The following is a 27577-nucleotide window of genomic DNA, read 5'->3' as shown; positions in this document are numbered from 1 at the left end:
TTCTATGTTTTCGAGGTCGCTGATTGCGAATATGATGATCGTTTGTGCGAAATCGTGGGCAGTCTCTTTGTTTATAACAATGTAATTGTTTAAAACTGACTGGGGACTGGACACTGTAGGGGAAAATATTTCAAACAAAAAATGTTCCTTATCAAAAAGTGGACATATTTTGTCTTATAACATTTTCTCATAGCTGTCATGGTTGCAGAGATATCGCGGATGCAAGTCTAGCGAGCGGCGCGCTGGCACTATTGCGCGGCGGGAACGCGTTCCGGAGTCTTTTTTTAAAAAAATGGTTGGACGGAGACAAAAATGGTTAAAACAAAAGATGTTCATTACAAAAAAATACATCAGATCATTTTTTTGACTTTTTCAATTATTCCAAGTAATTTTCGAGATATTCAACGTTTTATGGGCGATGACGGGACAAATTCGCATTGCGTTGATCATTAAACTGTGATTATCTCGTTAACTACTAGGGATAGACCAAAATGTCTAATAACTGAAAAGATGAGTCATGAAATTACCAATATCTTTTGTTTCAACTTTTTTTCTCTAGCTTCATTCGTTCAACAAATAACTCTCTCTGTGAAATTCGTTCAACTCGTTACTCTGCTATTTGTTCGCTAACAATGTACAATCTAGCCAGAAAATCACGCGAAAAAATAAGCTCTCGGAAAACACGATCTTCACCCTCAGGAGTCTCAATGCAAACTGACGGTGAGTTCTTCANTGGCGGCACCGCGCTTCGGAGTCTTTTTAAGAAAAATGGTTGGACGGAGAAAAAAATGGTTGAAACAAAAGATGTTCATTACAAAAAAATACATCAGATCATTTTTTTGACTTTTTCAATTATTCCAAGTAATTTTCGAGATATTCAACGTTTTATGGGCGATGACGGGACAAATTCGCATTGCGTTGATCATTAAACTGTGATTATCTCGTTAACTACTAGGGATAGACCAAAATGTCTAATAACTGAAAAGATGAGTCATGAAATTACCAATATCTTTTGTTTCAACTTTTNTGAATAGACCGAAATGTCTATTAAATAACTAAATAACTCAAAAGATGAGTCATAAAATTACCAATATCTTTTGTTACAACTTTTTTTCTCTAGCTCCGTCCGTTCAGAAAATATTCCTGGCGCAAANCAACGCCACAAGACTGCGAAGCCGTTGTGCGACATATGATGGAGTTGAGGTGGACCGCCTGCTGTCCGCACGTGTTGCGTATACTATTTTATATGATAAGTNACTAGTTACGTAATGTACTATTTCGTGTCGCGGGACCCGGAAAACCCCATTTTCCCATTTTCAACCCCGCCACCAAATTGGCGTTTTGCAGGTCCCTCGATACGAAAATTAATGTACACACCTCGCCATGGAAAACATATCACCCTCCACCACGTGCTTGCCATCCTTGCCTTCGGCTCGGAAGGCAATCTTACACGTGGGGAACGGTGATCTGTTTTCCACTGCCTTACAGCGGAATGACAAAATAGTATATTTCGTCATTAGGCCGAAAAAAACATCTGGCGAATTTATGGTTGCAATCATATGGGCTAGAAAATTTTTTTCCGTACTGCTCTTCATTTTTCCTCGTCTGGGGATTGGTATTAGCCCTTCCCCAAACTCGTAAAAGTGAAAATCACTACAGAAAAATATCGTTCACGACTAGTGCCATGGGTTTTTTTACTCGCGTGGATGCCCCTTCCGAGACGAAGGCGAGGCGAACTCCACGCGAGTAAAAAACCCCATGGCACTCGTCCTGAAATATACTCTTAAAATTACTTAGTAGCAATTTTTGTTTTTCCCTGTACATTTCCTAGCTAAACACTTTCTCCCTGAAAAATAGTCAGTGAGAAAATACCGAATGAGGAAAAACTCGTGAAGTTCTAAACTGAACAAATCTTCGAAATGAAAATGTTTGTAATTTGTCAATTCCATTTCATCACAAAGTTCACTAAAATATCTAAAATAATCATTTGTTAATGAATAAACAATAAAATATGAAAACACTCCATAATTGGAAAAAAAATCAGAGAAGTAAAATCTGTAAGAAAATTGAAAATTCCATTGAATCCAACTGAAATTTACTCTCATAATTCAAAGATGGTTCGTTATCCGCTAAATTCCCATTGGTTCACTTCGGCGCTCTCGACCAAACAAACGGCCCGATAAAGACCGGGTATAAAGACGAAAAGAATAATTCTCACCTGCTGTCGTCACCGAAGAATTAAATAAAAAAATTCCTAAACTCACCCCAAGTGCAACGAAACATCCCAGCAGCACATACCGCTGGCAGGAGCAGTGGAGAGCCATCGTGGACTTATAAATAAATGCTATTCTCGCACTATTGCTGACGAGAACAGTCCCCACTTCACGAAACCACGTGAAATCACCAGGAAATTGATAATAAAAACTCTTTCTTCTTATAAAATGACAATTTATGAAGGATTGGGTACTGCATGATAGTTGATTCGACGAACTAAATGATTGTTTATCGCTCGCGTTTGAGTTTCACATTCATTCGCCCAAACAGGCATTCCACACTCTCTTCTCAGAATAAAAACAAGAGATCTGGCTTGGGACCTCGAATGTCACTGACACTCAGGGGCTCGCATATTAACTCGTAAAATAAAAACTTAAAAATTGTGTCAACAATCTAATTTTATCGGTTGAATTTATTCATTCGATATTTTATTTATATTTTTATTTCTATTCACTTTATTTCATTTATAAATACATTTTTTGTAGATTAGATTAGATTTTTATTTCTTCAAATGTATAGCTCAACGAGGCCTTTTACATTCCCACCGGTTACATGTTTATTTTTTCTTTTACCCTTTCATCTCTCATAGTCTACCCATTCTTTCATCTCTCTTCTTGTTATAATTTCATCCTTCCACTCCAAGTACTCTGCATACTCTATTTGTAACCACTACTAAATGTTCCTTAATATAGTATACATCTTTTTGGTATATGTCACATTTTTTCTATCACATTTTCACAATAATGATTACCTTATTCTACTGTAAACTTATGACTAATCCCCCTGCTCTGGTGCTGGTACACTATTGGCCAGTTTTTCAAATTCTTTCGCAAATTTGCATAAATTTGTCTTCAGTCTCCCCTCCAGAGTTTCCCTGAGCTTCTCTAATAAACGATCACCCGTCAGTCCCCCTCTCCAGATCTCCATTTCTTTCACGCAGCCTGCATCAATTTTCTCCCTTGCTTTTTCACATACCCACACGTGCTCAAAAGACTCCTCTTCAGTCCTACATATCCTGCACTTGAGGTCTTTGTACCCCTTGTTCCCAGATTTCCCAAGATTTCCACATCTCATCCTGGCCCACTGCTCTTTTTCCCAGTTCTGTATTTTCCTGCTTTCCCAATAATTCCATCCATTACTGGAGGGTACTCCCAGCCACTTATACTCCTCCCAGTATGAGGACTTCTTTATTTTTTCTGCGTCTCTTTCACAGTCCAGTCTGCGTTTCTCGTCTATCATTTCATCCATGAGCTTTTCCAACCTTGGGATTTCCTCCTCGTCCCATATCCGTTTCAGTAGTTCAGATCCCTGTACTTCTTCCAGAGCTTCCTTGATGGCTATTCCCAGTTTTGTTGGGTTGCCATTTAGTATGCCTCTGACCTCCTCCCTAAGACATATTCTGGGCCACCTATCCTCCGACATTCTCAGTATGTCTGTGATGTATCTATGTGTCCTCCTCCTTGTCTCTACCTCCAGGCTTCTTCGGTCTGCTTCAGACTTCCATATGTAGTCCGGAGTATTCCTGGAGATTCCCATCACCATTTTTACGTATCTTCCCTGCATTCTCTCTATGATTTCACTCCTTGTCCACCCCCACACTTCTACCCCATAGATACATCCTGATTTCGCTAGAGTATCCAACAGATATAATCTCCGTTTCAACCCTCCCAGTCGCGACCTCTTCATTATACCCCATGCTGCATTTATTGCTCTCTGTGCCTTTGCTGCCAGTTTTTTTAAATGGTTGCCAAAAGTGCCCCTAGAGTTGAACCAAAAACCGAGGTACCTGAACTCATTGACAACTTCCACTTTCTCCCCATTCAACACCCAGTTATCCTCTTTTTTCAATCTGCCCCCTCCCCTAAATACCATAATCTTTGTTTTTTTAACATTGATTTCCAATTTGTTATCCAGCACGAATTTTTCCAGCGTCTTCAGCATGCACGTGAGACCCTCCGGTGTCTCCGATACCAAGGCAATATCATCTGCGAATTTAAGTATGAAAATCTTCTGGTTTCCTACCACAGTGCCTCCTTCGTTCCTCTCAATCAATTCGTCATCTATGTCATCAATAAAGAGGCAGAATAGAACTGGACTCAGCGGACATCCCTGTCTCACTCCCCCAAATGATTCGAACTCCTGTGTCGTGCCCCCTTCTGTAATTACCGTGTTCATAGTTTTTCCGTAGATACATCTGAGCATCCTGTGCATTCTACCTCTAACCCCTAGTTCCCATAGCTTTCCCAATAGCATGCCCCTGTCCACTAAATCGAAAGCTGCCCGGAAATCCACATATGCCACATATAGTTTCCCTCCTTTTTGTTTCAGTCTCTTTCCTATCAAGGTATTCAGTGTATATATGTGATCCCTTGTGCTGTGTTGGCCTCTGAAACCCGCCTGGCTCTCTCTCAAGCAGGAATNTGAATTTAAGTATGAAAATCTTCTGGTTTCCTACCACAGTGCCTCCTTCGTTCCTCTCAATCAATTCGTCGTCTATGTCATCAATAAAGAGGCAGAATAGAACTGGACTCAGCGGACATCCCTGTCTCACTCCCCCAAATGATTCGAACTCCTGTGTCGTGCCCCCTTCTGTAATTACCGTGTTCATAGTTTTTCCGTAGATACATCTGAGCATCCTGTGCATTCTACCTCTAACCCCTAGTTCCCATAGCTTTCCCAATAGCATGCCCCTGTCCACTAAATCGAAAGCTGCCCGGAAATCCACATATGCCACATATAGTTTCCCTCCTTTTTGTTTCAGTCTCTTTCCTATCAAGGTATTCAGTGTATATATGTGATCCCTTGTGCTGTGTTGGCCTCTGAAACCCGCCTGGCTCTCTCTCAAGCAGGAATTTTCTTCTGCCCACTTCGTGAGTCTTGTCGCCATGATCTTTGTCATTATTTTGTATCCGGTGTTTAGTAGGGAGATTCCCCTATAATTTTTAGCTTCATCTATCTCGCCAGCCTTGAATATAGGAAAGATCTGCGCTAGCTCCCATCCCTCAATCAATAGTCCTTCTTCCCATATCCCCCTAAATATTTGGAACATTTCTTGTCTCCACTCGGCTGGTAAGTTTTTGTAAAACGCTGCTGGGATGCCATCCTCCCCAGGAGCTTTGCCATTTTTCAGACTTCTCACTGCTCTACGAAACTCTATTTCCGTTATCCGCTTATTCAGTTCATTTGTTCGTTCCTCCCTCTCACTTGTGTCATTTTCTTCAGCATCTTCTTCGTTATGTAGCTCTTCCTCTCTCCACTGCTCCATCTCTGCTGTTCCATCTTTGTCATTATCTGTTCTCTCTCCTAGGAGGCTCTGGAAGTGTGTGACCCATTTGTCATCAGTTATCTCCCCTCTGATAACTGTCTTCCTAGGCCTGAACTTGTTGATGCTGTCCCAGTATTGTGACATCGTCTTGCTCTCCTCCACCTTCTGCCATTTTCTCTCCATCTTCTCCAGCGCTGTTTGCTTCATCAACATCTTGTAGTTCTTTCTCTCAGTTTTCCATGCTATCCTCTTTCTTATATTTGCTCTGTTCCTGTGGTGCACTTTCAGTGCCACAAAGACTCTTCTTTTTTGTATTTTACATTTTTTATCTAGGCCCGTGCCAAAAGGTTGTCCTCTACGTGGTTTAGAGATCATTTCCAGATCCTTTGCTGCAGACCATATACTCTCTGCAAGCTTCCGCCATCTCCTATTTAGTTCTGGCCCCCGCCCCCCGCCCGGTGGATCTTTTCCCTGGGAATACCGTTCATTGCTTATCTCATCCGTCTTCTCTCTGAATTTCTTTATCATCTTCTCTTTATATTTCTCGCATTTATCCCCCTCCCAATGAAGCTTTGGGGCCTCTGGCTTCTTTGTTTCCTCTGACCCTACCCTAGTGTTTCCCTCCTCTTGCGTTTTTCCCCGAAATCTCAACTGGAAAGCGACTGGCAGGTGATCTGATTCTACTCTTACTATTACTTTCAACTCATCTACTAACATTGGGTTTATATCCTCTTTAACCGCCACCATGTCCAGCACCGAGGCTCGTTCACTCTCTACATACGTTGTCTTTCCCTCCCTGTCCCCATTTACGGCCCCATTTAGTATGACTAGTCCATATTTTTCGCAAAATTCCAGCATTCTGGTCCCATCTCTATTCTCTACCTTATCCTCTGAACACCTCAGCCAGTTAATCCCACCCTCTTGATCCCCTCCTTCTGGGTCTATTTGCACACTCTGTTTTTCAGCTATATGTGCATTCCAATCCCCTGCTAATACTACCCCCTCACCTAAGTGGATGCCCTCTTCCACAAGTTTCCTCAGATTCTCTAGCATTGTACTGATTATTGACTTTAGTGTCGTTGTAAATAGAAACTAACCTCACCGGTGTTCCNCTTCCTCAGATTCTCTAGCATTGTACTGATTTTATTGACTTTAGTGTCGTTGTAAATAGAAACTAACCTCACCGGTGTTCCTTCAAAAGAGCTCAACCCTTTTACTAATAATCCGTGTTCCCACTCCATAATTTTAAGGTTTTTACCTAAATGTTTCTTGACACCAATCAGACTACCTCCCATTCCCCTCCCTCTTGAATGCTTTCTATCTGCTGGTTTAAGCTTCCAAATATAGCTATTATCTAGTTTACTTAATTCCCTAACTTCATTTTTTGCTTCTACCCAGGTTTCTTGTAATATTATTATGTCAAAGTCTCTGAGAAAGCCTATGGAGGATTGCACGTGTCTTATACCTGAGATGTTCCACGTTACCGCCTTCCAATGGATACTACCCGCGAAATGGCTGATTCCTCCGCTCTGCTTGCTCCTGTTGTCTTTTGGCGATCTCTCGTGGGTCTCGTGGTCTGTAGCTCTCCATCTTCCCCTCTCCTTCATTCCATTTCCACCACTCTCCATTTACAATGAGTCTCTGGTACCTTTCCTCAATGGTACAACCTTCACTCTTTGCTCGAGCAGCCTCGGCCTTCAGCCAGTTCTGTATTTCGTACTCTCTCCATGTTGGGTCCTCCTCAAGACCTATACCTCTTTCCACCAGGTCCTCCTTTCTCCTCAATATTCTTAATTTATCTCTCAATGAGCCTACTGTGGCTATGAGCTCACCCACCCCTGTGTATTGCACCCTTCTGACGTATGTATCCACTCCTGTTGCCTCACGGAATAGATCCTCTATCTCTCTTTCACCCTCATTTCCAGAGATCTCCGGGCACTTCAAGATTAGGTTGCACCTTCTGTTGCTGCGGTCTACCATTTCCTGCTGTACTTGAGTGGCTGTCAACGCAGTTGGACGTCTCGGGCTCCATTGGAATGTTTTGCTTGCGTAATTAGGGCTGGTGCTATTAGGGTTGGGGTTTCCTTTCTGAGCGTTGTGGAACGGTGCCCATGTTGGGTGTTGGTAGGGTGGGTTTGAGTCTTTCGGTCTCTGTCCATTTCCCCAGGCTGGTGGGTGCTGGGCCTGTTCTGCATACCTATCACCATATTGTTCTGGTCTGGGGTTGCTCCTGGGTGTGGATTTCTGTGGGGGTTTCTGTGGGTGTCGATTTTTCTGGGGGTTTTTTGTCTGCGCCCATCGCTCCCTTGTTGCTGTTCCCTGTGTGTATCTTTTTGTGTTGATGTCGTTGCCGTTGATGTCTTGGGGGCGGTGTGGGTGTTCAGTAGTTTTTCTCAACTTGTTCATCTCCTCCAATTTGTTGAGGAGTCTGGTGCTGCGAGCTTTTTCCTCCCAGAGTTCCTCTGTTATCATCCGTTTCTCCTCCGCCCAAATTTCTGCTCGCTTAATGAAATCCTCCCGTGTATTTTTCAGTTCTTTCTCTAACCTCCAGTATTCCAGAACATCCACCTTCCCTCTTTGGTCTCGAAGCATTTCATCCTTCATCTTGTCGATTTGGTCTCTCATACTCCTTCCGATTCTCTCCACGAGCCTACTCTCCATGGCTATCAGTTGGGATTTGAGGTCCATTGTATTCGGCGTCCTGTCTTCCGTTGTTATTATTGGTGGGGGTGTGCGTTTGTTGGTCGTCCCACAGTTAACTTTACTTGGTGTCCTCTGCCCTTGACTACTTAAGGGCGTATCTAAGAAGTCCCAGGGCGCTGGAGGCAGGCCATCGAGCTCAACTAGTGGCGTACTCTCATGTGGCGCGTCATGGGTCTGCTTGCTGTGCTCTCCTCCGGGTGATATATGCCCTTCCCTCATTGAGCCCTGGGTGTTGTCCTCTTGATCTCTCGAATCATTTACACCATTCTCCAGCAGCAAGTCTAGCAGTTCCTGATCGTTCACATTCACCTCATTTGTCTCTTCTGCCTCCTGGGGTTTTTCCTCGTATTGTCTCTGCTGCTCTCTCGTCTTTATTACTGGAGAATGCACCACTCTTGACCTCCCCCCTTCGTTCCTCCCGTCGTTAATGATCACAAAATTCGCTAGTGAATTTCGTTGTTTCTGCTTAGGTTCCAATTTCTTCTTGTTTTTGGAACCTTTCGGACGTCCTCTGCCCCTCTTGACATCTCCTGTAGCCTCCACGTGTACTTCAGCTTCGGCCTCTATCTCCTCATAATCCTCATCGGACGTGTTTCCCTCGTGCTCACTCATGTTCCTAACCTCCGTTGCCACGTGTTCGGTTTGTTGGGACTTAACGTGTCTCGGGATGAAAGAACTCTCTTGAATTATTGTTCCCGTTATTCCTTGATTTTAGTGCTTTATTTCGCCTACTCTACAACCTTTTATTTATAATATACGTGTAATTTATATTAGTTTTATTTCGCATGACTTGCGAGCGCGTGTTGCCTCGTTGATCGCCGCGCCACCTCCCTACATTTTTTGTAGTATTTTTAGTGCCAGGTACTAGAAAATTCTCCCAATTTAGAATAATCTTTCGTATATTGTAAAATTCGTTAAACAATTAGTTGTACAAAAATGAAAAAATTGGATGATGAAATTTAATGAAATATTTGTATGGAGTGTCGTGAACTACTCTCGTTCGCGTTGCTGGGGGAACTGACCGAACTCCGCTTCCTCGTGCGGGCGTACCCTCCTCGTTTCAATCCCGATATTTATGCCTCAAATGACAAGCCCGGATTCTGGACGTGGATACAAACAAAAAACCTAAACGTAAATTACGTTTAAGCCGTCTTTTCCGCTTGAAGTTTAAGTGTAAATTACGCTCAAAATCGCCGTAAATTACGATTACATAAACGTATTTTACGACCACCAAATCGTAAATTACGCTTGAAGTCGCCGTACATTACGGTTACATACACGTAATTCGCGACGATTATGAGCGTAATTTTCGATTACGAAATCGTAAATTACGATTTATAATCGTCGTAATTACGACGATTATAATTATCGTAAATTACGACGATTATAAACGTAAATTACGTTTATGAAAACGCCAACGCAAGCGTAAATTACGCTCAAAATCGTCGTAAATTACGATGATTTTTTCGTATTTTTGATAAACGTAATTAACGTTTTGATAAATGTAAAAGACGCATTGCTTAGGCATAATTTCCGTTTTGCTAAACGTAAATTATTTTTTAATAAACATAAAATACGCTTTGTTTAGGCGTAATTTACGTTTTTATTTTGACCGTAGAATACGCTTTTTTAAAGCCTAAATTCCGATTTTTATGACGGAAAAAAAGCCACCAGACATCATATTGACGTTAAGTATAAATTACATTTATTAAAACGTAATGTACGTTTATGTTTTTCTGTGTGTACGTCTATGGATTCATAATGGGGGATCATTTTGGGAAATGGCCCGTGAGTGCAGCGTCATCTATCTAATTTCTAGAAAATTCTAGAAACTTCGAGAGATTTCAAGTAGTTCCTATGTACTAAAGATGAAAGAAACGTGAAGTTGTTTTATATCGAAATATCTCGAAACTGCCTGGGCTAGAATTCTGTGCGTTTAGAGTACCCTAAAAACTTTAAATTTCAACCAATCAGAGCCATGCTTCCCGATTGATAATGCAGGAATTCTAGATGCGTAGCTCTGATTCGTTGAAATTTAAGGTTTTTAGGGTACCCGAAACGCGCAGAATTTCAGCCCTGGCCGCTAATCCTCAATTCTGATTGGTCAATGAGTCACGTGAAGAAGTCGCTGAAAAAAAATCCCGATATTTTCAAATTCTTCAAATGCCAAAAATTTTTTCTGCGTAATATTTTTCATTTTTTCATGTGTGAAGTTGATCTTTATATCAAAACATATCTAAATTGCCTAATTGTTAACCATGAGAAAAAAAAACATAGTATTTCTAAATTTTTTTAACTCGCCAATTATTCTTTACTTCCCAAATTTCAATTTTTTTCATATTTATCACACGCCAAAATGATCAATTCTTGCTTTTCATATTTTCATGCATAAATTCTAAACTCTACAAAATTCACGAAAATTCTTCGGTTTCCCAAATAATTCGAAAAAAATCTGTCATCTACGGTTATCTGGAAAACTGAAATTTTCCGAAGAATTCAAGAAATTTTTTCAGTTCTCTAGGAAATCAATTCATCACCCTCCCCTGATTTTTCAACAATTACCGATTTTAATCAGATTATTTTAAAAAGTAAAAAAAAAAGAATTAATCGAAGATTAAAAATTATTCATTGATGCTTCACTCTTCATTCTCTTAATTCTCTTTAAGTCATTATCAATATTTATAAAACATCTATGAGTATATGAAGTTTAATAAATTCGATTTCTTCATTTTCACAACAAAAAGATAAGCGCGCGCGCGCAGATCTAGTTTTCTAGAAAACTCAAGGGAATGAATGAAATGCATGTGCTTATCAAGTCCTGGGACATGGTAACCCCCTGAGGACATTAAGTAGTACATTTGCCATTACAATATTATTAAAATTCATGAATGAATCACAATAGATTCTAGTTAGATAATCATTGCGATACTCACTTAAAAATTCTACACGGAGAGAAAAATTCAATAAACATCACCAGAAAAAAAACGTAAAAATTACGTTTCGAAACGTAATCCGCGAGTGAAGTAAAATTCAATAAAAAGTGTGAGTCGGAACTTAACTTATACGAATCGCCACCTAAATTCTGCGATTTGTTCCGTAAAAATTAACCACCCGTCTGATGACTCACCGCTGTGGGGACAACAAGTCGTTTCGTAATTTTTCCCCGACGATTGAGAAATTTTACGGAACGGAACGTAGAAATAACTCACCAGCTTCATAAAAATTGTTGAACGTTCAAGAATTTTTGATTTTGAAGGTATAATAAGTCGGGAAGTTTCTGTAAGATTTTACTTCTTCGGGAAAAATTACGTAACAATTTCGCACTTTGTCCAGTGACGAACCTGAAAATTCACTGAACGTTTCAGTTTCTTCTCATCCATTTCTATAAAAATTTCCGGAAAACGATTCCCCATTGCGGATTATGTGAATTGTTCCGTAATTGGCACTGAATATTCCTCCGTGTATTTAATCAATAAGCACATCAGTTTTTTCAAAATCACACTTTGTCGTCAAGTTTTATATAAATCTGACCCCAGTTGGTTGAAAAAAAATTTTTTTACAGTATCGTCTAATTTAAGAATCTTTCAGCTATAATGTAAATCGTAAAATTAAACATATATTTATTCAAGGGAATGCAGGGAGTTTCTAGAAAATTCCAGGGAATGCAAGGGGTAGGTAGAAATTTCAAGAGAATTCAGGGAGTCCACTTACGATTTTTAAAGCCTCTATTCCGCTTATCAAGTTATGTAATATGATGTCTATATATATTTTTTTATGTATTGTAATCTTTCGTTTACAGTAATCCTATTTACTAAAGATGAAAGAAACGTGAAGTTGTTTTATATCGAAATATCTCGAAACTGCTAACCACTAATCTTTAATTCTCATTGATCAATATGTGACACGAAGTTATTCACAAAAAAAATACGCGTCATTTTCAAATTCTTCAGTGACATAATTTCAAATTCTTTAGAGATAAAATTTTTTTGTCACGTCATGTATATATATATGTATATATATATATATATATATATATATATATATATATATATANTATATATATATATATATATATAATTCACATGTATATATATTATCGGTGAAATTAATAAATTCTGTCCTTTTATGGAGATCGATTATTTGAAAAAATTGAAGATAATTAATTGAAAATGAAAAATTCTTTATATAGATTCTTTTACTCTACTTCGCTATTCACTTCAATCATTAGTCGAATTATCTTTGATTCATTATCAATATTTATGAGGTATTCATGAGAAAATGAAATTTAATGAATTCCATTTCTTCATTTCAACAAATGAATAGATCAGCGCGTGCGAGAGGGCGCGCATTGATCTTGCTGTAAGAAAAGAGAAATTTATTTCTTACTGTAATTAAAAAAAATATATAGTTCTGTAAAAAAATATGTACACTCGTTTACTAAAGTTCTGAAACAAAAATATAGGATGCAAGTGTCGCGGACTCCGCGTTTTCTTTATGGAGTTATAAACAAAAATCTCCATCTTTAACAAATACTATGGAACGTGCAGGACGACAGAGATTGTTACCACCCAAGGCGACGCGTGTACCAGGGGTGCCGCCATTGTTGCTGGGGTGACTAGGGGGAACAGTGGATTTCGTGGCTATACAAGGATACAAGGATTTTATAGAAATTATATATTTCTATAAAAAAAGAACGCAAAAAATAAAAGAGAAATGTCAGATTTTCAACTTAGTTAAATGTTATCAGCATCATTATTTTTATTATCCCTTTCTTCTATACAACAGATTGTCTATTTTGACAGTTCTCTCTTCCCCCCTAGCCCTTCGATAAAATATAAATAAAAAAATTTTATTTACACATGCTTGAATGAATTTCAAACATCAGATTTGACGAAACCATCAGAGAGCTTAATTTCAGGGAAATTCATGAAAAATTCAAAATTTTTAACTGTTAGAATATTCGAGGACAGCTCTTTTATTGTTGTACAAAAACTACTCGACAAAGATTTATGACATGCTGGGAAAACAGTTATAGAAAAGGACTAATTTACGATCCGTTGTGGTCTGCATTGGAGAGCGGTTTAATCCTAAACACATGCTGAAATTTGAAGATGAACTGTGTCCTCTTAAGTCGTAAAACTTTATTATTTTTGCTTTTCGTTTTCCCAGTGAGAGTTGTCATTTGGCTATTGCTTTTAGTCTCAGGACAGCGGTCCTCTAGTATACTGTTAAAAAAAATTGACCCGAAATTCTAACAAAAATGTTGGAAGTTTTATTCACACATAGTGTGGTAAAATTACAACACTTTTTTTACAGTTATCATATGAGAATTTTCTAGGAAAAAAAAGGAATACTCGCATACACGAATATTGTAAAATTACTACATAAGATGAGCAATTCTATTCCATTCGTGTTGTAAATTTACTACATTTACCTGTGGTAATTTTCCAACTTATTTAAATGAGATTATCAGAATTTTGCAGACGTGCCTTCCTCATGCAAATAAAGAGATTTTAATAAAATATCTCATTGTTTTGCCACATTTATTTATTCACTTGCACCCATATTCCATTATCAACAATCATCATAAAAATCAAATCAACCAATATCGCTATTGTAGTCATCTTTTAACTTCGACTTAAGGCCCGGGTGTACTATCTTTCGAATGTTATCTGGATTTTTTTTATCTTTCGTAATCCAAAATTGTCAATTGAGTGGTACATCATGTAGAAATTCCCAAAAGTTATGATAGAATGTTAAAAAAAATAAAAAAAATATTCTGAACTTTTTCAAAGAGCGTTTTTAATTGAGATTCAGAATGAGCTGAAAAAAGTGGAAATTACAAATATCTGATTCGCTGTGGCAAATTATCTATTAGCTGTCATTTTCCATGGTGGATAACAAAACAGGTATCTCAATTTTCAAAACAGTGGTATGTAGTCATCTGCCATTTTTATGTGATTTTTAGAATAGGATTAAAGTGTGATTAAAAAATTCTCAAAAATATTACAACTTTTTTCAAAGAGTCCTTTCCGTAATAAATGTCTCTTTGCAGTGTGGGTGGAAAAGATTTACGAAATCAGTCTTCCCCATGCATGATATTGGGTGTCAGGTCGCCATTTGTCACCGTAAATCAGATACATTTTTCAATTTCTTGTTATTCAACTTATTCTGAATATAAATTAAAAATGCTCTTTGAAAAAATTAAGAATTTTTTCTACTTTTTTTTTGATTATTCATTCATAATTTTTCAAAACTTCTGCATGATGCAGAACTTAATTGACAATTTCAGATGACGAAAGATGGAAAAAAATCGAGATAATGTTCGAAAGATACCCGTGCCTTAATGGCATTAAAGCAAACATTTTAAGCTATGATTGAATTCATTGGAAGCATGATATTCAAAGATATCCCCGGAATTCTGATTTTCAAAAAATACAAAATTTTGGAAAATTTTCGAATAAATCAAAATAACGATTATTGCTATAGCCTTCACCTTCAAACTTGGTCGAAGGGACATCCAAACAGAAAATGTTTTTTAGTAATCGTGAGACAACCGATTCCCGATAAAATCCAAAAAATTTTAAAACTAATCGATGAATTATATTTTAATTAATGGCGATCGATCGGGCTCAACAATACCTATATTTGAAAAAAAGATTCAATTCCATCCATTCATTGGCGAACAATTGAAGAACAACTTTACCACACACATACATGAATACACATATCAATAGCGAAGTGGTCAAACGGCCTAAGTCGATTTCGGCTATTGGCCAGTTTTCAATGAATATCTCGCAATCTAAAGGAGATGGCAAAATTTTCCTCATAACCTTTTTAGTAGCACTCAATTCGCTCTACAAAAAAGTTATTATGAAAATTTCGCTATCTCCCTTAAATTCTGAAAAAATTCTGGAAAACTCAACTAAAGATTAAATTGACTTAAATCGTTTGACCACTTCGCTACTGATATACGTACGGACACGGTAAAAAATTGCATTTTCGAACTTTTTCGATCGTAATGAATCGATATAACACAGAAAATCTAAAACTTGAATTTGAATGATTTCAATTCGTCCATTCGAAAGCAACAATTGAGACAGAAATCGAAGCGTCAATTTACCCCGTTTCTGCTTTACCTTACAACTCCTACGACGCAATCTTATGACAATGTGTTTGTTTTTTACAACCGTCAAATGAAGCTGGAACAGTAGATTTAATTCAGTTCAACTCATTATTGAAATCTAGTGTCCATATTGCCATACCCTCCCCTGTACACTTTTATCACTTGTCTTTCATTGTCTGTAACTTGAATCAACGAAAGAAGACCAAGAAATTTGAATTGTCCCGCGGCCTTCGGCGCTGCGCGCGCATGCGTTGAACTGATCGACCGTCTTCGGCTTTTCACGAAATAGGCCGAAGGTAACGCGAGTCCTCCTCATCTCCCCATAATCAGTTCAAAACCCGGCGTCAGAGGATCGTATGACTGTTTGTGCACTTCTGGACATCGCGGATAATCCTTTGTCTTCACCATCGGATTGCCCCGTGATTTTCCTCACTTTTCAACGCTGGTCGTGGATTTTTAACGTCTGAGGAAACATCGGAGTAAGTTTTGATAATAATTAATTATTAATTATTATTGCGTCGACCAAAGCCGCCGGAAAAAAGGAATTAAAAACTTTCGGGAAATTGTCGCCATTCGTTTCTTATTTTTTAATTTGACACTGAATTCTAGCAAATCTTCATTCAACATCTTTCGTTTTTTGTTATTATTGTCAATCAAAGCCGCCCGAAAAAAAAAATTAAAAACTTTTGGGATATTGTCGCCATTCGTTTCTTATTTTTTAATTTGATACTGAATTTTAGCAAATCTTCATTGAATAATTTCCAAAATATTTCGGTTTTTTGTTTTTTTTTTGTGAAGAAAGTGAATTTTTGGAGGTGTAAGTGAATTAAATCTAGGAAAGTGATGAAACATTGGGGATTTTTTGCTTATTCCGAATGGAATTTTTATTTTATTTTGTGATATTCGTGAAAGAAGAATAATAAGGGTCTAATAATAAAGTAGTGATGACGGAGATTGAATTTGGCATTTTCCAAAGGCATAATTTTCCATTTTGAAAGTTTTCATGGATTATTTTTATCTATTGAAATGTGGTTTGTCGTTTGTTTACATTTCGATCCCCTTTTGTTTTTGTCCCTCGAGGCCTTCGATGTGTTTACATCTGCATGCCTCGCGACAAGACACAACAAGCAGGCTTCATCGGTCGCCCTTTTGTTCGTGTAGTCTTGTTGTCAATGTCGCAGTGAAAAATTTTGTTTTGATAATTTTCATGCTTCGGTAGGAAATGAATCGATAAAATTTATCTTTTATCTTCGCATTCATTTCCATGGGCAATTTGGGGCTTCAGGCATCTCGAGAATTACCATCACGATTGTTATTATTTTTGACTGCGGTTATCGATTGATTGGTGAAAAATCCCTGAACGGGGGGGGGGGGTTAAACGGACACTTTTGACTTTTTTAAAAATGTTAATGAGGGATTGAATTGTTGATGGAATTTAATAATTTTTTTTTTCAAAACAAAGAGCAGTTCTTTCCCTTTGTGACGAGCCTAAACTGAGCTCAATTGATAAATTTGTTTCTGAGTTATAAATGATTTAAAAAAGTCTAAAGTGTCCATTTTCCAGTCTCCACTAAATGATTTATTAATTTCATGAAATTGTTTCTTTAATCAATTGATTGGTGAATTATCAAGTTTCGCGATCGTATTCCATGGGAACGGACGGGAAACTAGATCGTCATAAATTATCAATACTGGAGAGTGGGGTAAAAAGGCACTTTTGACTTTTTTTTAATGTTCAAGCCTTGTTGGATCGTTGATGAAATAGAATAATTTGTTTTTTCAATGAAAAGTGCAATTCATCCCCTTAGTGAATGAGCCTAGACTGATCTCAGTACACATTTTCATTCCGGAAATCTAGGGGAATTAATTATTCCTTTCACTGAACTGAAAAATGTTCAGGAAAATAATCACAAATTCTGATAAATATTGGCATTCAAGGATATCCAAATACTTTGGGTATTTTTTCTCCAGTGAAATGCTTTTCTACTTTTGTAGTCACACATCAGATCTTTCGTTTGAACCGCATTTGACCCAGTTTCCGGACATTTTACAATGATTTTATCAATTAAACTTTGCAGGCTTGTATTTGAATCTTGATATTGAACCGTTAGAAAACGGTTTGGAGGAAAATGGATGTAATAATTTTGAAATTGCAATTTTTCAATATTACAACTTTCAATAATTAACTATGAATTATTTCTTTTCTATAAATAATTCATAAATAATGAATTTTTTACCATAAAAGGATTTGTTCAGAATCATAACAAATTTATTCATCTTCAGAATTTTACTAAAATTAAAACAATTCAATTATTGATTTATAAATAGCGAATATTAAAAAAAAAAATTCTGTGCATCTTTATAAATTATTAATAGGAAAGAATCGGATGAAATGGACACTCTTGATTTTTTTTTCAAATGTTCAAGACTTACTGAATCGTTGATGAAATGGAATAATTTGTTTTTTCAATAAAAAGTGCAATTCATCCCCTCAGTGAATGAGCCTAGACTGAGCGAAATAGCCATTTCCATTCTGGAAATCTAGGGGAAATATTTATTCCATTCATCAAACTGAAAAATCTCCGGAAATTGTATTTTTCCGGGCTGTTGCGATGGGGTTTTCTACTCGTGTGGCGTTGGCGTCCGAGCCGAAGACGAGGACTGGCCAACCACACGAGTAAAAAACCCCATCGCAGCAGCCCGGGACAAGATTTTTTTGTAGTGATTTTCAAGTTTTCGAGTTTGGGAAGTATGCAATACCAATTTCCAGACGAGAAATCGTAAGAAGCAGTATAGAAAAATAATGAACAATTCTGATAATTATTGACATTTAAGGATACCCAAGTACTTTGGCTATTTTTTCTCCAGGGAAGTGCTGTTCTACTTTTGTAGTGGAACATCAGAGCTTTCATTTGAGCCCCATTTGGCCCTAAGTTTCTGGAAATTTTACAATGATTTTATTACTTAAACTTTCTAGGTTTGCCTTTGAATCTCGATATTGAACCGTTAGTAAGCATTTTAAAAATCTAGAAAAAATTAGAAAGTTTTTTTTGGAGGAAGATTGACAAAATAATTTAAGAATTGCAATTTTTGAAAATTACGAGCGTTCTCTATAAACAATTCATAAATAATCACTTTTCCACCATAATAATCATTTGTTTTGAATCGTTTTTCAATTTTTTAAAGCAATTTTAACGTATTTCCGATGGAACGAGTCATTTGGGGCAACGCTCAATCGAAAGAACAGAAAATTCTCGTCAAAAATACTTACTGAAAACTAGAAAAAAAAATTACTTTTGCTAGAACCCCAAATATTGCCAAAACCAAAAAACGAAAAAATTGACGTAATGAGCATAATAAAATTGAAAAAAAAACTGAAACAAAACTTTTACGCCTTTTTAATGATAAGAAAATCACATGAAGAGTCTCATCAAAAGCAAAATTTTGAAGGTACAAAACCCAGTGTTTTTTCCTTTTATCAAAATTCTAGTAATGGATTTTTTGTTGTTAGTAATTGATAAAATGATGCAGTCATTTGATCTTAATTTCCCATAGTAAGCCATGTCGTCAGTGCAAAGAGGAAGAGCAGGGCCCCGATTCGGGAAACGTGAGGCTCCAGCTCCCAGAAGCAGGAAACCTCCTAGGATGCGTCGTGAATCACCCTCGAACACGAGGATGGACGGAAATTCTGATCCTCCATCACCCATGCCACCCCAGCATGAGCCAATCATCAATGAACCACCGCAGTGGTTTGTTTCATATATGAATGCTGTAAGTATTCAGTAATTTTTTTTTCTCCGGAAATGATGAATTTTCTTTAGAATTTTTTTTCCTTCCGAATGGAAATCTTGTTTTTGACCGATTTTTCCATTTTCTAATTTCGATTGCAAATGGTCTAGAATCCTATTTACTAAAGAGGAAAGAAACGTGAAGTTATTTTATATCGAAATATCTCGAAACTGCCTGACCGCTAATCCTCAATTCTGGTTAGTCAATGAGTCACGTGAAGTAGGCGCAGAAAAAAGTTCCATGTATTTTCAAATTCTTCAAATGCCAAAAATTTGTTCTGCGTCATATTTTTCATTTTTTCATGTGTGAAGTTGATCTTTACATCAAAACGTCTAAATTGCCTAATTGTTGATCATGAGAAAAAAGAACATAGTATTTCTAAATTTTTTTAACTCACAAATTATTCTTCACTTCCCAAATTTTAATTTTTTCATATTTATCACACGCCAAAATGATCAATTCTTGCTTCTCAGATTTTCATATATTAATTCTAAACTCTACAAAATTCACGAAAATTTTTCGGTTTCCCAAATAATTCGAGAAAAATCTGTGATCTACGGTTATCTGGAAAACTGAAATTTTCCGAAGAATTCAAGAAATTTTTTCAGTTTTCTAGGAAATCAATTCATAACCCTCCCCTGATTTTTCAACAATTACAGATTTTAATCAGATTATTTTAAAAAGTAAAAAAAAAAGAATTAATCGAAGATTAAAAATTATTCATTGATGCTTCACTCTCCATTCTCTTAATTCTCTTTAAGTCATTATCAATATTTATAAAACATCTATGAGTATATGAAGTTTAATAAATTCGATTTCTTCATTTTCACAACAAAAAGATAAGCACAGATCTAGTATTATGAAACGTGAAGAAATGGTGTTTTTAGGGTCATGTCTGTGTGTATGTATCCGACAACTTGGGTTTTTGGTGATAAACTTGTAGAAAATTACATAATAATAATTCTTCCTAATGACAAGTCAACCGCGTTCAATTCTTCTTTCTCCTCAACGGTATAACATCGCCAGCCGGGTCAGTTAATTTATTTCACGTCTAGTATTCAAATTTATCTTTATAATGGTTTGGGAATGATTGGGATAACATTAGTATTCGAATATCTTCAAAGGTACTATGCACTCCTTTGAAGCAAAACCGTGTAAGTTGTGGGTTCTTGAGTGGAGTGTTGCTGTGGTCCTTTCTTATTATATCCATCTGGTTTATTATTAAATTAAATTTAATGGGTATAAGGTATTCTTTCTTTAACTCCGACGTACCTTCTTACGACAATAAATTAATTTTATATGGTAATTGAAATTCTTTTGGTTCAAATGAGGTAACCAAGTTCTTAAAGGAACCAACAGTTTCCTGGTGAAGAATTCAATCCTCACCAACTCTTGGCGTAACCCAGGACTCACGACGAGGACGTAGTTAGTGGAGAGTCCAAAAAAGAAAATATATAAAAATTTATTAATTACGTATATTCGAATTTAATGAATGGCCTATGGTATTGGTGTCCCATTGTTTACCAAATGATTTCCAATAATCCTCTGGTTTCAGAATTTATTAATGTTAATATGTCCCCGCCAACGACCTTAAACCCTCAACTACTCCCAGCAATAACGGTCATCACAGCGGTTTTAATGAATTAACAAATAAGAAAGAATCATAACAACAGGATAACAAATAAAAGTATAAAAGGGGTATAAGAGTATAAGTGGCACAGAAAGAATTATACTTTTGTTATGATTAAAACCGCTGTGATGACCGTTATGGCTGGGAGTAGTTGAGGAGAAAGAATAATAATAATTGGATAAAATTTTTAGTTTACAATTTTCAATTTCTGTCATTTATTCTATTTATTCTATCAAAATATAAGGATAGAAATCAAATTTATGGGTGTGCTTCTATTATTCGAAAAATTATATCGATTTTTTAAATTTCCGAAGACATTGAAATTTTTTTTAAAATTTCATCCCACGTACGTTTTTTGCATTTTTTAAAAATTTCTTCTCGTTAAAATTAGATCATAAGATTCCAAAATATTCATATCCCGCCCATATTCGAAGAAACAACAGTGATTCCAATTCTCCACCGAAAAATGAACCAAAGGAATGAAGAAAACAAATTTTCTCCATTTTCTAGCCGATCATCCCTTTTTGAAAATTTTCACTCTCCAATTCGTGGTTTTTGCAATTCATTGGCATTCATGTAATTCTATTCATTCTATCAATAGACAAGAAAATGAATCGAACTTATGGGTATTCTATCATTATTCGAAACAAAATAGATTAAACAAATTTTCAGGAATGCATGGAGAAATTTTTATATTATATGAATGAGGTTTCGAATGACTTTTATGTTGTGTGTTTGGTTTGATCAAAGAAAAAATACTTTTTATTGATCTTCAACATAATTCCTCTTCGTTCAATGTTGCAACATATGAGTTAAGGAAATATATATATAATAAAAATAAATTTAATTAATTTAATTGTTACGACGAAAATGTTAAGAAAATAGAAGAGAATAGTATGAGCTAATCTAGTTCGCTAGTTCAACATGAATACCGTAAAATTTGTAGATAAAAATCTGAAATTTTGGCCCATTGTATTATTATTGAGTTCAACTTTGGCGCGCTGATTCAGTCCGATCGGTCCAGTAGTTCCTGAGATATAACAACTTGTTTACATTTCGTTTTTTCTCGATATCTAAAAAACTAATACACCAATTTGAAATTTTCTTCGAATGACTACAAAACTTCCATTCGGAAGCAATAATTTTAATTATTTATTGATAAACAACGAATGTTTAAATAAAAATCCTAATTCTCTGCAAAACATAATTTTAATGACGTTCAATATTCATGATTTTTTTCCAAATTTTAGAAAATTGTTAAATCTATAGTGTGGTTTGTACCAAACTGTAAAAGATACTTGGATATCCTTATTCCTCAACACATTTTTCTTTACCATTTCACCAAAAGAATCTCCTTTCCTTGTTTTAGTTTAAGAAGGAAATGATTGCTGATCTGCTGAAGGCCCTGGACGAGAACCCAGAGGACGAGGAGAAACGCCGTTTCTACAAGAAGAGTTACTTCATGCTCAAGTCTCGTTTCCACTCTCTGCAGAGCCAAATGGAGCAGCAAAACTACTCTCAGAGGTCTTCAGGAGCTGCAGGTCCCACTCCACTGATGAACGGTCACTCTCGACCCCAGAATGGTAATTCCAGGCCACAAGGAAGATCCCAAAACGTTCGCAGGAATGGTCAGGACTCTCACCCCGTCAACAATGACCAACCAATCCCTTCTGTCTCCTCTTCTCAACCCTCCAGCTCCCCACCAGAATCTACTCAGAACATTCAGGGCCCTTCTAAACCGCCTAGGGGAGATAGCAAGTCAAGGAGACCCCAGAAGAGGGAGCAAGAGAAAGCTGATGGAAAAGCTGAGCAGAATGATAAGAACATCACAGCTGAGGAGAATGTTCCAACGAAAATTCTCAATGTGAGTTTTCATTCACAGCGAAAGAAAAATTCTAATTTCCAGGTCTGAGCTCCTGATCCTATTTACTAAAGATGAAAGAAATGTGAAGTTGTTTTATATCGAAATATCTCAAAACCGCCTGACTGCTAATCCTTAATTCTGATTGGTCAATATTTGACACGAAGTTATTCACAAAAAAAACACGCGGCATTTTCAAATTCTTCAGTGACATAATTTCAAATTCTTCAGAGATAAATTTTTTTTTCGGTGAAATTAATAAATTCTGTCCTTTTATGGAAACCGATTATTTAAAAAAATTGAAGATAATTAGTTGAAAATGAAAAATTCTTTATAGATTCTTTTCTCTACTTCGCTATTCACTTCAATCATTAGTCGAATTCTCTTTGATTCATTATCAATATTTATAAGGTATTCATGAGAAAATGAAATTTAATGAATTCCATTTCTTCATTTCAACAAATGAATAGATCAGCGCGCGCGAGAGCGCGCGCATAGATCTTGTTTTGAGAAACTATAATTCTAGATAGGGATCGCCAGATTCATAAATCACAATTACCGTTAAATTTTGAAGCCATTAATTAGTCATCATTACTCTTCAACTTTTAATTATTCAATTAACTATCAATTTAAGGCCGGATGTACTATCTTTCGAACGTTATCTCGATGTTTTTTTTTTTCTTTCGTCACCTGAAATTGTCAATTGAGTCCTGCATCATGCAGAAGTTTTGAAAAATTATGAATGAATAATCAAAAAAAAGTAGAAGAAATTCTTAATTTTTTCAAAGAGCATTTTTAATTTATATTCAGAATAAGTTAAATAACAGGAAATTGAAAAATGTATCTAATTTACGATGACAAATGGCGGCCTGTCACTTAATATCATGCGGGGGGAACACTGATTTCGTAATTTTTTTCCCACACTGCACAGAGACATTTATTACGGCAAAGGCTCTTTGAAAAGAGTTGTAATAATTTGGAGAATTTTTTAATCACACTTATCACATAAAAATGGCAGATGACTACATACCACTGTTTTGAAAATTGAGATACCTAGCTGTCACTTCCCATGAGGAGTTAGTGTTTTGTTATCCACCATGGAAAATGACAGCTAATAGATAATTTGCCACAGCGAATCAGATATTTGTAATTTCCACTTTTTTCAACTCATTCTGAATCTCAATTAAAAACGCTCTTTGAAAAAGTTCAGAATTTTTTCTATTTTTTTATTATTCTAGCATAATTTTTGGGAATTTCTACATGATGTACCACTCAATTGACAATTATGGATTACGGAAGATAAAAAAATGCAAATAACATTCGGAAGATAGTACACCCGAGCCTTAAATGAAATTGCCCATGACGCGGCATTGGCGGAAACTCGCTAAACGCGCCCGGGCAGTGTGGTGTAGAATGAATTCAGCAACACAAGCCTAAATAACACTGCGGGGAATCCCCGCGGAGGTAACCAAAGTCACAGGGGTGCGTTTGGTGACTAGACTAGGGTCAACTGTGACGGTCATTTTGCATTAGTCCATATGGTGGGGATGAAAAGGAATACACTATTCTTTGAGAAACATTTTTTGGGCCATTTTACATGAATGGTGCAATTTTTCATTAAAACAATACTTTCATTCGAAAGTAAAAATATAACGAAATTAGCTGTGTAGGTGTTGAATTTTAAAAAACTAATTCGTAATTGTTATTGTACACATATTTAGAAAATATTTTGAAAAAAAAAGAAACCTCTGTAGCTCAAAAATTAGAGGCGCTGGACTATTTTTAACATTTTAAACTTCTGCGAGACAAACAATCAATAAATAATTAATTTTTTTGCACTAATTATTCATTTTTGGATACATCTAATCGATCTTTAATGTATGAAAAATCGAATTCCAATAGCCCGCGAATTTCAAAATTCATAGTAGTCTCCCCTGAAGGGGATACGACGGTGAAATTTAAATTTTTCACGTCTGTAGAGAGGAATTAAAAATTCTTTATTTTTAGTAATTGAACACCAATCATACGTAATCTAATTTTTATGAACAAAAAAAATAGCAGGTTGAAGCGGAAAGGGGGATTCAAAAGAAAATTTATGAAATTCAAAATTCATTTATTCATGAACATTAAAAAAACCTAAAATCGTATGAAAACTACAGTGCAAGGAGCATTTTGAAGGTAAAAATAGGAAAAAAATGAAGTTTTTCGTTCTTATGCGGGACAAAACCGATTGGGTCCGCGATTTTCGATAGTTATTCCCATATTTCGTCATATATCAGAAACTGTTCAATGGGTCCCAAGGCCCAGTGAAGACTTTTAAATGTCACCGACGTATCCGTTAATAATTAATGAGCAATATTTCGACAGAGATTATAGGGTTCGAACGTTTGTGAATGAAAAATGAATTCAGTAGCGAAGTGGTCAAATGGTTCAAGTCGATTTTGACTATTCGTGAGTTTTCAATGAATATCTTGCAATCTAAGGCAGATAGCAAAATTTCTGTTATGACCTGTTCGGTAGAGCACATTGAGTTTCAAAAAAGATATGTTTAAAAAACAGCACTAGTTTCCTATCTAATGGCACCGGGGTCAACGAAAATTCTCGAACGACCTCGGGACCCTTCGGGTTCACGGTCAAGTCACGAAGTAAATCACCCATCAAGTTCAGTATCGTATCGTCTCAATCTCTGTACAGTCAGTATTGTCGCAATCGCTCTATCGAGTACATCACCGTGAGATAATAAGTTAACGCTCCTAGCAGCGTCTCTATTCGAGTCAATCATCTATTAATTTCGAGTCAATTATCAATCATTTTGAGACTATAATCAAGTGAATTATCAAGAGAATTATCAGATGCAGTGTAGAGACAATTATCGAATTTAAATTGAGACAATTCAACGAACAGTGTACCCTTATAAAATTTCTAGACGCGTGGTTTACACCACAAATAAAGTACATCACCAGTGGATTCTTAGTAAATCGCGTGTTCTTAATTTTCACATCTTCTCCAAATCACTGTTCCCCAACCCGCCTAAATTTTTAGCATCAATTTCAAACAGATATACACGAAAATTTCACCATCTCCCTTAGATTTAGAGATATTCCTCGAAAACTCAACTAAGAGCTAAGTCGACTTAAATTGTTTGACCACTTCGCTACTGAATTATTCAGGTCCCAAACTTGAGATTAGAAAATTGAAAAAAATTCATGCAACTCCCCTACTCACTTTTTTCCTTCAATTGCTTCAGGAGTCCTCAGAGGACGAGCTAAAGCATCCCTCCCTCTCCAAGAAGATCAGAAGCATCCTGAACAAAGTGACCCCCTCGAACTTCCAAAATCTCCTGGAACAAATGAAGGGGCTGAACATCGAGAGTGAGGACGACGAGAACGGCATCATAAGCCAATTCTTCGAGAAGGCTATCGACGAGCCCATGTACTCGAGGACCTACGCCCTCCTCTGCAAGCAGTTTGTCCTGGTTCAGCCGAAAATCCTCCACCTCCGTTCACTGATCATCTCCAGATGTGAATCAGAGTTCGATAAGCATAAGTCTCTGGACATCCTCAAAGCGAAGAAGCTCGAGGAGCTGGAGGGAACTACCGACGAATCATCGAAGAAGCTCTTGCAGGAAGAACTCAGGCAGATGAATGAGGAAAACCCCAAAGAATTCTTGGGGAACATTCTGTTCATTGGAGAGCTCTACAACGAGGATCTACTCTCCAACTACTTCCTCCACAAGATCATTCAGCATCTGCTGCTGAACTCAAATGAGACTCACCTGGAGTACCTCTGCAAACTGTTAAAAATCTCTGGCAAGAACTTCGAATTCAGAGACGATGATCAATCGACTTACTACGAGAAACTGTCAGAGATGTCCCTGCAGAGTGGATTAAGCACTCGAATTAAATTCATGATCGAGGAACTCATCGATGTGAGGTCGAGGGGGTGGAAGTGGAGGAGGGATGAGGCTGAAGAGGATCATCTGGTGGAAATCTTCAGCTTCTCAAAGGTTCTGGACTTCTACTGTGGAGGTCAAGACAAGGAGAACTTCGTGGAGGCCTTCTACAAGGAGATTCAGCCTCAGTTCAATCTGTTTGAGTCCACAAATTTCACCAGGGAACTTCTTAACTCGGCTATTGAGAGGGTTCAACTCAGGAATGAGTACTTTGAAATCTTCAGGAAGGATCTGGGGAATAAAATTGTTGAGTGGGTTGGGGGAGAGCAGGTGTTCCTGGAGATTGTGTTGAGGGAGTTGAAGCTGTTTTTCAGTCATTTTGAGGAGATATTCATGCAGATTCCTGATGTCTGGAAGTGCTTGGCTGTGTTCCTGGGGAAGTTGGTTAGAGAATGGGAGGGGGAGCTGGGTCCTAAGAAAGTTCTGGACATGCTGGAGGAACTGAAGGACCAGGAGATGAGGAGGAACTTTGCGAGGGATCTGATTGAGGGGCTGGAGAGGAAGATGAAGGGAGAGCTGGAAACGTGGATGAGCAAGGAGGGAGTGAACGTCGGTGACTTTGTGGGTATTGAAGGCAATGTGGAGGAGAAGAAAGAGAAGAAAGAGGAAGAGGGTGAGAACAAGCCAGTGGAGGAAATCGAGATTTCATAAGAAATGACACTTTTTCAAGTTCATAAGTTAAACTCAAAGTTTATTTCTTCCGTTTTTTTATATTTTTTTTTCTCAATGTGGAACATGTTCAAAACACATTCATTATTTCTCTTCGACATTTGTCGTCATTAGTTTCTTTTTATTATTACTAAGTGCTATCATTTTTTTATGGAAAATAATGTAAGTTGATACCAGTAAATAAATTAAATTTTGTTACTCTTTGGAATTTGAAGTTTGATGTTTGTTTTTTTTGCTTTTGAATGGAAATTTTGTAATCGTTCAAATTTAAGTTTTGGATTTTTTGTGTTATCGACCCAGTACGGAAT

At 36.9% G+C, this 27577-nt stretch overlaps 2 protein-coding genes across 2 annotated transcripts in view; one reads left to right on the top strand and one right to left on the bottom strand.

The window, feature by feature from the left end:
* The window catches only part of LOC107036606, a 13226-nt gene extending 10893 nt beyond the window's left edge, over positions 1 to 2333 (bottom strand). Inside the window, exon 1 of the mRNA XM_015254666.2 lies at positions 2265 to 2333. Within this exon, the coding sequence (XP_015110152.1) occupies positions 2265 to 2324 (60 nt within the window). The 5' untranslated portion in view covers positions 2325 to 2333. The remainder of the gene's footprint in view (positions 1 to 2264) is intronic.
* Positions 2334 to 15706: 13373 nt separating this feature from the next.
* On the top strand, positions 15707 to 27454 carry LOC107036587 (eukaryotic translation initiation factor). Its single transcript, XM_015254636.1, has 4 exons — positions 15707 to 15847; positions 18924 to 19139; positions 22157 to 22651; positions 25896 to 27454. The coding sequence occupies exons 2-4, from the start codon at positions 18930 to 18932 to the stop codon at positions 27249 to 27251; spliced, it is 2061 nt and encodes a 686-aa protein (XP_015110122.1). The 5' UTR covers positions 15707 to 15847; positions 18924 to 18929; the 3' UTR covers positions 27252 to 27454.
* Positions 27455 to 27577: the final 123 nt, after the last annotated feature.

The sequence above is a fragment of the Diachasma alloeum genome, unplaced genomic scaffold (assembly GCF_001412515.2).
Source record: "Diachasma alloeum isolate Michigan unplaced genomic scaffold, Dall2.0 Dall_scaffold_00210, whole genome shotgun sequence".
Taxonomy (NCBI): Eukaryota; Metazoa; Arthropoda; class Insecta; order Hymenoptera; family Braconidae; genus Diachasma; species Diachasma alloeum.
Note: the sequence above shows the minus strand (reverse complement) of the source record. Positions and strands in the feature narration are given on the sequence as shown.

Bases quoted from the DNA above. Each gene is read 5' to 3' on its own strand.
- LOC107036587 (XM_015254636.1), top strand. From the start codon at position 18,930: ATGTCGTCAGTGCAAAGAGGAAGAGCAGGGCCCCGATTCGGGAAACGT. The intron at 19,140-22,156 runs GTAAGTATTCAG...TCCTTGTTTTAG, and splicing joins TTGTTTCATATATGAATGCT to TTTAAGAAGGAAATGATTGC. The intron at 22,652-25,895 runs GTGAGTTTTCAT...CAATTGCTTCAG, and splicing joins TTCCAACGAAAATTCTCAAT to GAGTCCTCAGAGGACGAGCT.